The sequence below is a fragment of the Dermacentor variabilis genome, unplaced genomic scaffold (assembly GCF_050947875.1).
Source record: "Dermacentor variabilis isolate Ectoservices unplaced genomic scaffold, ASM5094787v1 scaffold_12, whole genome shotgun sequence".
Classification (NCBI taxonomy): Eukaryota; Metazoa; Arthropoda; class Arachnida; order Ixodida; family Ixodidae; genus Dermacentor; species Dermacentor variabilis.
The window spans coordinates 25,392,039-25,405,905 of NW_027460280.1; the positions used below are offsets into that span (position 1 = coordinate 25,392,039).

The window sequence follows — 13,867 nt, forward strand, 5'->3', positions numbered from 1 at the left end:
AAGACATTTTAGTTTCAATTTATTTCTAAGTTTATTTTAAGCTTTTCGCATGTCACTAATTTTTATTTATTTATTTATTTATTTATTTATTTATTTATTTATTTATTTATTTATTTATTTATTTATTTATACATACTGCAGCCTTAATGAGGTTATTGCAGTAGTGGGATGAACAACAAACATACAACATTTATAACCAAGCTTGCTTGAATTGTTTCAGTGGAAATGAACAGGTGTTACCCGATAATGAATTCCAGACTTCAATTGTTGATGGACAAAAACTGTGTTTAAAGGAATCAGTGTGGGTAAAAAAGGTTGAGATATTTAGAGCATGGCGACTCCTCGTACATGAGGGTTAGGAAAAGTTCAAATATAGTTATCTGGAGAGGAGAGGCGAGGAGAATTGATTAATGTGTGAAGGAATTTTAGGCATTCAAGTTTGCGATGCTCTGCAAGAAGACTGAGACCAAGGGGGGAAGAGAGTTAGACGGCGAAAATTTCTTGTCATATCACCTACAAACAAAACAAACTGCCTTTTTTTTTGCACTGATTCTAGTTCTTTGACATCACAGTGTTTGTATGGGTTCCATACAACACAGCCATATTCGAGGATGAGGCGAATGAGGGTTTTATATGTAAGAAGTTTAGTTTCTTGAGTAGCAAGACAAAGCGTTCGATGTAAGTAACTAGTCTTTTAAGGGCCTTGTTACAGGTGACATCAATGTGTTTCGACCATGACAAATCGTGTGTTAGTAGGATACCCAAATATTTGAATTCGAAGACCCTATTTAAAGTAATGTTCTTAAAGGCATAGGCAAAGAAGGAAGGGGATGAGCGTTGTGTAAAGGACATCGAGACAGTTTTGGAAAGGTGATATTCATTTGCCATGCTTTGGACCAGTTACAGAAGTCAGCAAAATAATTGTTAAGGGCAACACAATCAGTAGAAGATTTAATCGTATGATATAAAATGCAATCATCTGCAAAAAGGCATATTTTAACTGAGGTGTGTAGGGGGAGATCATTAATATAAAACAGGAATAAAAGAGGACCCAGTACTGAGCCTTGGGGAACCCCTGATTAAACAGGTATCAAGGGTGAGTTAGTAGAGTTGAAACACGGATATTGCGAACGCTGGGAAAGAAAGTCCAATATCCAGCCAACCAAAGATGCATTTTTTAGTATAGCGAACAGCTTGTGCATAAGTTTAGGGTGTGAGACAGTGTCGAAGAACTTTGCAAAGCCTACAAAAACAGCATCAATCTAGTCACCTATGGCATGAACGCATTCTGTCAGTTGTGTTATAGTGCTAAGGCCACATCTAAAACCATGCTGGAAAGTGCATAAAATGTTGACTTTTATGCATAAGAAATTCCATAATAAGAATAAGAAATTCCATAATATGTTTAAAGATAATGTGTTCGAGTAATTTACATGAGTGTGCTGTTAAGGACATTGGCCTATAGTTAGATAACAATTGAACGTTACCTGACTTAAATAAGGGCAGAATTGAAGCAAGTTTCCACAAGGGAGGAACGGTGGTGGTTAAGAGAGATTTTCTAAAGATGATTGTTAGATATCTGCTGCACCAAAGAGGTTATCGAACGAGAAAAACAGTTGGGATACCGTGGGAACCACACAGCTTCTTGGTGTATAAGTTTAGGATTAAGTACACCCTCAGTTGACAGCGATCTACTGTCGATTGGAGGGTATAGTTCGGAATCAAAAATGGGGGTTACAGAGTTATCAGTGGTAAAGACAGAGTGGAAGTAAGTGTTAAAAGAAGCTATTGTCTACGAATCAGAAACTGCAACATTGTTATTAATAATGTGTCTGAGGATGGACCCGGGTGGTAGGATAACTTTCCAAAATTTTTGGGGATTAGCCAGCATTAATTTCGGCAAGGTTACCGTGTGATAAAATTCTTTTGCCGCAACCGTTTTAGAACAGAGTTCCTTTTCAGCGCTATGAAATTGCATGCGTTTTGTTGGGTCACCAGAGCATTTCGATCGACGTAATCTGGCCACACGACATGATAAATGCAAAAGGTCCCTAGTCATCTAAGGAATTTGTGTTTGTTTTCTTTGTTTTTAAAAGAATAAAAAAGTTGATACACTTACTGACAAGATTTTTGAAGAAACTTGTCAAGGTATTAGTATCACTAGTAGTACTTATTAGTTCAAACTCGTGAAAAGAGTCTCGTAGGGCATCTGTTAATGCCAAATCATCAGCGCGGTTAAAGTCTGGAAATGTGCGGTAGATGTAGCGGGATTTAGGGACGATGCCAGGAACTGAAATTAACACTGCATTGTGGTCAGATGTTTCATCAATAACATCTCATTCATAACTGGCATTAAAAAAAGATGTAAGAAAGACAAGATAAAAGACGGAAGTTATCCTGAACGATCTGGTGCAGGCCACAGGACAATGAAATGTGGACCAACTCCCGCCCGATAGCTACTTCGTGTCTGCTTACTTTCATAGAAGACCAATCAACACCAGGAGCAATAAAATCGTCTATGCAGATAACGTTTGATGAAGAAGTACTATGACTATGCAAAAATTCACATAGATAATGTAAATGCTCAATATTAGAACCAGGTGGACGGTAAATGACTCCTATAATCAAACACATATTTTTTAGTTGAACTTTACACCATAAAAACTCAGTATCGGCTGGGGCAAGGCATACAGAAAAGTGAAGGTGAGATTGAAAAAATAGAGCAACACCGCCTCCTCTCCCGAATTTTCTGTCACGCCAGACCACTTTGAAACCAGGGGGTGATTACCTCAGAATCATGCACACCATCACGTAACAGGTCTCAGTAACACTGATAATATATGGCGAGTAAGACGAGACTAAGGAAAGAAATTTAAAGAAATTGCTGACACGGCTTCTTGCATTAACGTTTAAAATGGAATGTTTATTGCCAGTACCATGAAGTCAAGGGGATTTGGTTCTAGCAAGTGTTTCGGCAGGTTTAGTTGAGCCAGCAGATGATCTGACAAGAGTATTGGATGTGCTATCCGAATCGTATTGTACCCTGCCAATAAATACATGATCAAATCTAAGTTGGACAGATGAGCCACTATCCCTATGAGAGCAGGATGCTTCCCAGAGCTTCTTGCGAATATTGCGAACCTATGGTGAGAAATCCTCTTAAACGTGAAAGTTAGTGTTTTTAAGTTTATAGCAATTCCTCAGCACCAGAACCTTATCCTGAAAATCAAGGAGCTTCATAATAACAGGACGTGACCGGCCTCTGAAGTTATTGCCAAGTCTATGACACCTTTCGATGCGCGGACATGCAATCTTAAGAGTGTCCTGGAACCACTTAGCAATGTTGGAAGAAAATTTCTTATAATTCTTGTTAGGGCCCTCGCTGAGACCATGTATAATAATGTTGTTTCTACGCGACCTGTTTTCTTAATTGTCGTTTCTGCAAGAGAGAGTTGATATAGCTTTTTTAATAGCTGGATTTGAGTGTGTAGGTTGTCATTGGAATCCTGTGCACCACTAGACGTTGAGGGTGACTCCAGAGAAGATACACGAGCTTCAAAAGTCTCAAACCTCGTGTTCACAGACGATTGAAAAATTTGGTTTCAGCAATATCCAGAGCCAGTTTCTTTTGGCCATTTAGGAGTTCAGAGAGCATTTCCGCTACTTTGGTTTGTTTATCAACATCTGTCAACCGGGTTTGGGAGGCAGGATCACGCTGAGAACGAGCGTTGGGGCCAGGGTTAACTTCCACATCGCTGCTCAATAAAAGCCTGCAGGCAGCATTTAACAGAGCAGAATACGAAGAAATATAGACAAAACCATGGTTGCAGTCATGTGGGCGAGGGAACAGCAGCATATAATGGCCATCTGAACGGATGCACTGAGAATTCGCAAGGTAACATACCTGTACGTATGATGGACAGCGGATCAACATGGTGCCCGCGCCACTGTTGCCTCGCCCACTGAGGAAGGGAACTGCCAGGGATGCTTCTATAGCCATAAACCATATCGTCATGGAACCTGGTCTGTTGATGATTGGGCGGTGGATTGTGACAGTAATCTTCTCCAGCGGAGCATGCAGGATATGGACCGATGGTGTGAGGAGCAATTTGTCGTTGTCATCTGCAAGGAAGATAGGGTCGAGCACGCATTGACTGCCCGGCATATTCATGACACAATGAGAGAATGATGATAACAAGTGTAGCGCGACGTCAGGGACATGCGCAGCAGCATTCTCGAACATGGAGGCAGCAAGGTAGCCGGCGAACTGCGTGATGAACAGACAGCTGATCAACATGGTGCCCATGCTGCTGTTGCCTCGCCCACTAATGATGGAATCGAGTAGAAATGATGTCGCAGTGCAAGTTGTGCTAACACAGCCACCTCCTTGAAACCATATTCACATAAGAAGACATCAGCACATATGTACTTTGTTGTTGTGCCAAGACTACACATACTTTATTTAAATTGTAAGGACGATGGGTGTCGGACCTCCCTTTTAAAATGTAACAGTGTCGAAACAGCGCGCCACTTAACAATGGCAATCTGAAAGGTTTGAATGTTTTTAATGTCATGCATTGACATAGCACCACCTAACTTACTCATCATTTGTGGAAGAGCACGAAGATGTGAGGCTCACTTGCCTCGCAAGGCTCACTTGCCTTGGGCAAGCAAAACTTGCCCAAGCGCATAGCCACTAAGACTGTGTTGTGTCCATGGTTGCCCTGCCTATGAGCAATTCCCTATATTTTAGTATATGTGTGTGTGCAGTCCGCTTTTGAGTGCCACAACCACAATTTTGTGCTCAGCACTAGGTATATCTGTCCACTTAATCCCAAGATTTGCCCGTGCTGCTTTGTTTGGAGTTCTAGCGTATGTTTGTTTCTCTAGTTGCAGATACTAAATGTTTCATTTAGAGTGCACATACTACATCGACAGTTCAGCTTGAGTACAAATGGCAAAATTGCAGTAGCGGTACTTTGTTAAAGGGCTCAAGGTATCCACACACTGTCATTTGTTGGGCAAAATCTATTCACTGCATTGCTGTTTGATCAAAAGTCAGTGTGCATGTGCTAATTTGAATGTAATTTGCAAGTGACTGAAAGAAAGACATGCTGTCATTTTAGCAGTTTCATTATTTCAATGTTTTTGTGTGAAATTTTCCCATATTTAGACTAATTTCCCTATTTCTTTAAACAATGAACAAAATTCGTAGACCTATGGAAGTTTTCCTAGAGATGGCAGCACTGCCGTAACTTCACTTTATGTCAGTTTACTTTAGCTGATGAAGCCAGTAGTGAGGTGGCGTATAATTGGCTAGCGTATATTGGCCTTGTCTTGAGGTGTTCACATTATTTGCCAGATTTTCCTTGAAAGTACAGCTGATTGTTTAGGTGAAGTAATAGTTCACTGTAAAGCCATCTAGAGTATGTACGTGACTAGTTGAGTACTGTAAATAGTTGGATGAAACAAGCGTTACTGACATAGTACATCCTGCACAAAGCTATAAGGGCTCTACTGAGTGGTATATCAGCATATTAACTGCAGTAGTTACAGTACTATCAGAGTTCAAATTTTATTGACAATGTAGTACACTTAGACTGCTTATAACTTGAATTGACAACTATGCAAAATTTGGTGTGTAAACTTTTGATTTCAGTTTCAGTTTATTTTGGAATGCTTGAATAATCTAGATTGCACCATGATTGGCTCCAGAGGGGCACTTCGAAAGCGGCCATGTAGTAAACAGCCATTCAGCCCCGTACACCAGCAGTGTTTTGCTATTTATGCCTGCGAGATTGTTTACATGCTATCAAACTCGTGTCATGCAGGTGTGGAGGCCGCAGAAACTGCCTGCAAGCTTGCTCGCCGGTGGGGGTACGATGTGAAGGGCATCCCTGCCAACAAGGCTAAAATTGTGTTTGCCGAGAACAACTTTTGGGGTCGCAGTATTGCAGCTGTCTCAGCATCAACGGATCCATCAAGCTACGCAGGCTTTGGACCATTCGTGCCAGGTTTCTCGATTATACCATACGATGACTTGCCAGCCTTGGAGGTAGGCAGCTTTGTGTTCAGTACCAGTCACTATTATCTTCTTTTTTCCTACAACCTTAGGACTTTCGGACTGACTCCAACCAAATAACTGAATTTTATTAGCCCAACGTTTCGGAGCCCGTTCGGCTCCTTCAGGGGGTGGCAGTGTGCAGCTTTTGAAGGGACTTTTGTAAAGAAAGGAAGAGGGAGCAGGGAAGGTGGGGAGACACTTCACAGACGGGAAGGTGGGGGGGAAACAAAAAGAGGGGGAGTTGACGGCTGCCGTGGTGCTGGTGCTGTTTGCCAGAGACGAACTCGTGGAAGAGATTACTACTGGAGTCATGGCACATTCAGAATACGGGGGGTAACATAAACTGCGTGAAGGGCAACCTACCCTCGGTGTATGTTCATGGCCTTGGCGACATTACGAAAAGAATAAAAGGATGCCCAGCCAGGTAGACTCCCGCTCGGTTCACCAAAACAAAAACGTCGGCGCGGCCCTGTAAGCTCCCCCACTCCCCGCCTCCCATCAGCGGCACTCTCGCGGACCAAGCTTCCCCAGCACCGGTCATCCCAGCCCCCCAGCACTATGGCAGCTGTCAACTCCCCCATTTTTTGTTTCCCCCACCTTCCCGTCTGTGAAGTGTCTCCCCACCTTCCCTGCTCCCCCTTCCTTTCTTTACAAAAGACCCTTTAAAAGCTGCACACCGCCACCCCCTGAAGAACAACCCCCTGAAGAAGGAGCCGAATGGGCTCCGAAACGTTGGGCTAATAAAATTCAGTTATTTGGTTGGAGTCAGTCTGAAAGTCCTAATCAATTTCCCAACCAGACAGGCAATTCTGTCGATATGTTTAGCTTCAAGTTCCTACAACCTGCACTGAATCGCACGAACGTACTTCTCGGCAGTCATTTCCACCTTGCAGATTAGTGGGACTGTTTGTTCTAATTTGTGGACAGTTTCACTACATTTGCATTATGATTGATTGTTGGGTTTCAGCCTGTGATGTTGATGGTTATGGAAGTTGGAAGTGGTTGCACACAGAGTGTATCTGTTAAGCTCTGCTCTTGGAGCTTAAGAGAGCATTAAAGGCCTATGAAAACTCAAGTTGGTAGTTCAGTCTCATGTGCTCGTTTGCCTTTCTGTGATTTTCTTATTTGTGACTTCTTTAGAAGCATATTGAGCTTCTCTTGAAGTGTGTCTCAAGTCCGGACTTTGGTCTTTAACCTTTAAAGGGATCCTGAGACGATTTTGACGATTTTGTGCAAACATACCGAGTCGTTAGGGTAGGTCCTTCTGATAATTAATTGATGCATCTAAGTGCTCCGCGTAAAGCGTGTAATTTATTATAAGGTTCTAAAAAGGTACATCGCTGCCTATTGCAGCGCATCACTCGGCTGAATTTTAGGCCGCCCCTACCCATTTCACATCATTTACCCCAATGACTGTAGTAGGGCGAGCTATCCGATTGGCTGCCCAGGGCACGTCATCGATAATTTTTCCAACTTTGTGGTGAACAAATGTTCGTAAAAGTTGGAATGTTAGTTAATTTGTTTCTATAGAAAGAAAGTAACAAAGAAAACAAGAACAGTTTTTCACTACACTTAAGCACTTCCGGCACACAGCAAGCGTCTTCTGCTTGTGTTACAACATTCTCCATTTTGATGAAAGCTCCGTGGTCAGAGTCGGTCTGTCTTTTCGCGAGCACCATTATTCGACTTTGTTGCGTTGTGGGCTGCAAACGTAGTGACTGGCAATATGTCAAGCTGTGACGTCGTGTCCCTCTGCATGGCAGTAGATGAGTGGACTGGCTGCAGCGCAATCGGACTGCCGCTCTCCGATCGGCGCCAGGATTTGCGCGTTTGCGGCCGTCACTTTACACTGGAGGATTACTACCGCAATAGCGTTTCGCGAGTCTGGTATTTGGGTAAACACAAGCGCAATGGGACAGGGCCTCGCCGTTTGATGGTGCCGTTTCATGGGATGAGCAGAAGCGCAAATGTGAATGGCCTGCACGGCGGTCTGTGCCACGTGGTGGCACAGAGCTCAACCAAACACAATAGCAGTAACGAAGTGTATTCTCCTTTGCTGCTGGCGTAAATTTTTCGCAGGAGTGTAATCATCAGCACATTGTTTTTATAAATGTTTAAAATGTTTTACACTTGGTTAGAGCTATATTAGCGCTTTGTTTGGCTGGTTAAGGTCTGCGCCAACAGGTGGCTGGACAGTGCAGACGGATCAGACCGCTCACGTACGTCTATGCTAAAGTTCCTTCATCAGCTTGAGTTTATGCCTCCAGCAATCTGTCGAAACGGCCAGCTCACCTGTGATTACCGGAATACCAGACACATTCGGCACTGCAACAGAATGCTCGCAACGCATGCTGCTTCGATAGGTCTCCCTTTGGGTCGACTGCCAAGCAGCTGGTGGAGAGTTCGGAGAGGCTTCGCAGCTCGCTCCTAGAGAACCGGAAGTTGACGACACGATGTGCCATCATGATGCAGAGCCAATGAAGGCGGAGCTTAGCCCCGATTATTTGGCGAACGAGTTGAGGAGAAAATGTATGACTGTGGAGAAGGGTAACTTGTAATCATCTGTAGCTCTCTTAATATGAGACGCTTCACACAAATTGTGGTGTGAATGAATAACTTTAGCTGTACCCTACGCGTCTACAAAATTTGTCTGAACAGTTTCAGGGGCCCTTTAAATAGGTAGTACTGAACAATGAACATTCTGGCACTGGCTACATATCCATTGCTTAAAAGGATTATCTTGGTGGTGCATAAACGTTACAAGACTTTAGAACATTCTCTGCTAATATTAGTGTGTTCTTCTATGTTCGAAACAACATACTTTTTCAAGCACCAACAAGACAGCCACAGTATGTGTGAAATTTTTTTCCCTGAAAATGAAATTTCACCCCACGTAGCTCTTTTGGCAGTTCTGATGCCATAGACGGCTTGTTATTTCATGTGGCTTTGTAGAAAACTGCAGGGAAAAGCAATTTCTGCACATCCAGTCTAGGAAGCTTAATGTGTCTAAAGAGTGCAACCATGTGACAGGGGACTACATTGCAGGGCACTGAACACCCTGTGGCATTAAGGCATGCCTTTGTTGCAACCTATCTGCACAGACCTAGAGGGGATGGTTGGCATATTGGGAAGGTCAGGAATTTTTGAAAGTTTCTGAACTTACAAAATGAAAATTTATTAAGATCTGCTTGTGCTTTCTTCATTATTTAACCAAGATTTATCTAAAAATATTGAAAAGTGTTGGAATTGTAAGCTTTTATATCTGTCTTGTATTTGGATGAAGGAAAACTTAAAAAAATAACTAATGCAATTGGAGCGTTGAAACTTCTGTGAAAAATTGTCCACAAAGTGGGCTTTTGACTAAACCCAAACAATAATATTCCTGAGAAGGAAAAACAATAGTGCAAAAGAAACCACGGCATGCCTCAGAATCAGAAAGTGGTTTTGGCACGTTAACCCTTTGAGGGTCAATGCAAAATATACGTCAGCGCGAACGAACTCCAAAATGATCGATGCCGTATATTTACGGCACCGTGTGTATAATTAAAAAGCGCGCCAATTTCCTAACGTTTTCTTTTCTGTCATGTACTTCCACTATGTGAGAATAAAGGAAATTTTTTTCACGTGCCTCCCTTTCTCATTTTTCGTTGCATGGTTTGTTTGAGTTCTAGTACGCTCCCGCGCATCTATATAGTACCGCTTGCACATTGGCGCACGCATGGGCGGGCGGGCGGTGGCTTGGCTTTTGTTCTGCGGGCGGTTTCGGCTTCTTGTGATTGCAAAACTGATGGCTATCTCGTTACTAATCGCTCAAAGGGCGACCGCCTGTCTATCAGTTGTTTAGTGCTCCCAGGGGCGGGCATAGGAAGGATGCCGCCGTGCATGCGTTTCCATTGCTTTCTTTTTGGACACTCGCGAGAACTAATTGCCTCTGGTTGGTGATAAGAAGATTAGCGGAAGTTCGTCTCATGTTTTGCTTTTTTGACGCGCACATAGCCACAGTTCTCTTGAGTGCGCTCACCTATGCAGTTCGATTACACTATGGATGGACATATTAGTGTAAGAGCAGGAACATTTGTGCCTTGCAAAATATTCTCATGTGCGCATTTCAAAGCCTTGAACTATAACAATGCTTAAAATTTTCAATTCTTATGTTTATTTCCTTTTTTTGTTGTTGTTATTCATGAATGAAGAGTACATATATACCAATGCCAAATATCTTTTTCTCACTTTACAGTCACCCTAGAAAAATTGCGGTAATCTTTTTTCCAAAATAACTCCCTGAAAAGAATTGGAATCTGCAATAAAAAAAAAAAATCTATCCTGGGCGGTCACATCTGCCGAAAAAACTCGACCCCATAATTTAATTTTGAACCAAACCAAAGTATCTTTTTTAGGTACTACCCTCTGTAATCATTCAGTTGAAGCTTATTGGCAAAGAGAATGTTCAGTTCATTTATAGGCGCTGCTTTAATAATGCGGGCTTGGTGTTGGTAACTTGATCAATACGTTTGGTGGTTGAATTTTTTTCTTATCTGCTCCCAACAAGAGATCCTACAGTTCCGTGCCCTTTTTGTTTTATTGTGCCTGACGCCACCAATGATTCATGTCATGTATTGTTTGGCAATGAAATTAATGTTTTTCTCATGTGGCCATGCTGTGATGGCAGCCACCAGCACACCATGGAAGGCTTGACTCTGGCATGGGCAGAGTTTGCACATGTTGTTGTGCAACCTTGGTTTACATGGTGCATTTTATAGTTGATCCTTAATGTTCACAAGGAGCTCCCCGAAGAAATTAATGTGTTCATACAAAACCATAAAAATTATTTCAGGGTTCCTTTGGAGAACTACAGTGTCTTCCATAGCTTAGGTTTTGCTTTCCCATTCACACCTTCGTATTGGTCGTATTGTTTATATATAATTGTTTTCCGAGTTAAATATCATCACTCAGTACTTTAAAGGAGGGCTGGCTTTGTATTTCACCTCCTTGGTGCTCCGTTGCATTGTGTGGTCACTATTTTGGAGATTTCAGCAGCTGGGAAGTTGTCTTTTTGTGGATTGCTTGTTGGAGTGTTGTAATAGGCCTTGGGCTCTTATCTTATTCTTTGTAACGCTAGACAACTTGCCAGGAGCTATCGCTGCTTTTGGTGGCTGCCAGCCTTTCTTTAGATAAGCAATGTCAAGAGCGGCACATGTGATAATGCTTCTAGACAGGCATAAAAGTTATCGTACAATGGCTCTTTGATTGCACTCTTTTATTTGCGTCCATTTGTTAACCTCTGTAAGTACAGATGGAACGTCCATAAAAGGGATTTGTTGGACGCCGATAAGACAATCTAAGGAATGTCTTATCTAACAAGCAAAATCTGCTTTGTGTTTTCTGCCTTGGTATGATTGGTTGAGTTATCTACGTTAAAATCAACATTATCACTTTTTGGGCTGCTAAAATATTTATTAGTTTAGAGCAAGCAATTGGTCATAGTAAAATATTTGACAAAAAAGTGGGGAGAGCACATTTGCATTTATTAGTTTCATATTTCATCTCTTTTCAGTAACGATAACCTCTGTTAGAATGAAAAAGTTCTATACAAGTGATTTCAACTTTCTGTAAACATTGTTACAAATAAGATAAAATGTAGAGGCAATTGTTGATGTCGCATTTATTTTATCAATGTTGTGAGTAGCATGTGTGCATCCCCATAAAAAATTTGTAAAGGGACACCTACATTTTCATTCAGGAACCTGTAGCAGCTCAACATGTATGACAGACAAAAAGTATTAACCCTTTGTTGACAAGTGTTGCCATCAGGCACCATACCAGAGAGTTTATTCCATGCCGAGTTTTTGTATTGAGTATGAGGTTTCTGGCTAATTGTCTATGGCTGCTACTGAATGACAGGCACCAAGCGTCATCTCTTGTTTAGAGCAGAAACACAGGACAAGGCAGAAGTTTAGCATGCGACTTGCTTACTTTTGAAATCATGGTCAGAATAGAGACTGGTGCAAGATCTCCAGCTGCACTGGTGTGGCACATGGGATGTAAAGCAAATGAAATGTACACATATCGGTCACATATGTGAACCAAACCTGTCTTTCCAAATTTCAAATGAAGCCATAGGTGGCTCAAGGTGAAGTCCACTTCCAGTTTTCTGCCTGGTGGTTTTCCCCTAATGCTGAAAAAACTTCCTCAAAATATTTTTTTAGAAAATAACATTTTTTGGGGGGGATTCATATGTGCGGTCATTAAAAGGTTAATGCAATTAGCGTTCTTTGGGAATTTCACTCACTTTGTGGTATGTTTGTCTGTCTCAGTGTTTGTTTGTAGCTAACCTCTTTCACTCCAACTTGGGTCACTGGCAGAGACGTAGCCAGGGGGTGGAAGCCCCTTCCCCCCTCGAAGTTTCTGTGTTTGTATGTGGCCTGTCGAAAAAAATTTTTTTGCTATGCCACTGGTCACTGGGCATCAGTCCACGGTTTAATGGGCAGAGCATTCGGCTGCTGTGCTGAGGGAACCGGTTTTGAAACCAGGGCTGGGATAACGTAAAGCTACTGCAATCAATTTTTTATTCCAAGTCCGCCATTAACACTCAGTGATAGGTCAAGATGACTCGGGCCTCAGTGGATAGATTTACGTTATCCTGGCTTGGGCCCACTGGGTATGTGCTGCTCTTCGTTGAACCTCTGTGGCACCTGCCGGTGTCATTGGGTGTGTGCCACATTTCAGTGATAAAAGAAATCTGTTAAAATTTCTCCAATGCTGGGCAGTATCAAACCAAAGTCATATATATATATATTCAAATAATCTTTTCTAAATATATATTCACACATCTACCACACATGAACTTCCTGGTGGCATTGCTAGATGGTGCAGCATGTCCAAAGGGAAACGCGAGAGAGGAACCTGGCTGTATACATGCCTCGTATATGATGTGTTTTGTGGTGACAGTGCTGTGTTTTGCGACATTACTTCAATGCTAATTTCATCGTGAGATGGGTTCTGCCAGAATTTCATTTCACAAGAGTATGAATGTTTTAGTTGCTTAGTAGGACTTCACATGTCAGGTTCATGTCACTTCATCATGCACATTTGCTTGAAAATGAAAATTTGGTGCTTCTTATGGTGTTGGCTCATAGCTGTACAGCACATGAGGAAATGGCACGATGCTCCTACATTACCAAGTGTGCCATCTGTGACAATGGGTGTACTTAACTACAGTATATTCACATTGTAGAAGAAATTCATTAACTAAAATAGCCCCAGATAATCATAGATTTTAACTCTGAAGTATTGTGTATGCCCGAAGCATAATGATCAGAAGGTGCAGCACAGTTTCTTTTGCTGGCATAGTCCTTGCAACGGGCAGAAACGACAACTGCATGAGAATTAAACATCTGATGGCAGTGAATGATACCACTGTTCCATTACTGTGACCTCAAGGTGGGCAGCATGACAGAGGGTCATGCCACACGTCTCGAGATTACACTGTACAAAGGCATTATGAATTGATGGGTGAAGCATGGTGGACATCGCTCCGTGTGGGCATGGCTGCGTAGGTGTGTGTGCAGTAGAAATAATGAAAAGAAAAGGAATATTGTGAGGGTGTGGCAGCAGCAGTGCTTGACTACTGATAACTGGTTTCGTTCACACTAGGTGCATTGATTAACTTTTTGTACTTGTATGGAGATTCCCTCTATTACCAAAAACATTTCAGTCTGATGCAGGACCACTTTAATAATATGCTGTATAAGCTGAAAAACATGACACCAAAACTGTGTTAGTTGGATGCCTTATTTTTATTTT

General features: G+C 42.1%; 1 protein-coding gene across 2 annotated transcripts in view; it reads left to right on the forward strand.

Annotated features, from left to right (window-relative positions):
* The window catches only part of Oat (Ornithine aminotransferase precursor), a 76,223-nt gene that overhangs the window by 35,402 nt on the left and 26,954 nt on the right, over positions 1-13,867 (forward strand). For both annotated transcript variants that reach the window (XM_075676866.1, XM_075676867.1), the window contains one exon: positions 5,832-6,055. In XM_075676866.1, the coding sequence (XP_075532981.1) occupies positions 5,832-6,055 (224 nt within the window). The remainder of the gene's footprint in view (positions 1-5,831; positions 6,056-13,867) is intronic.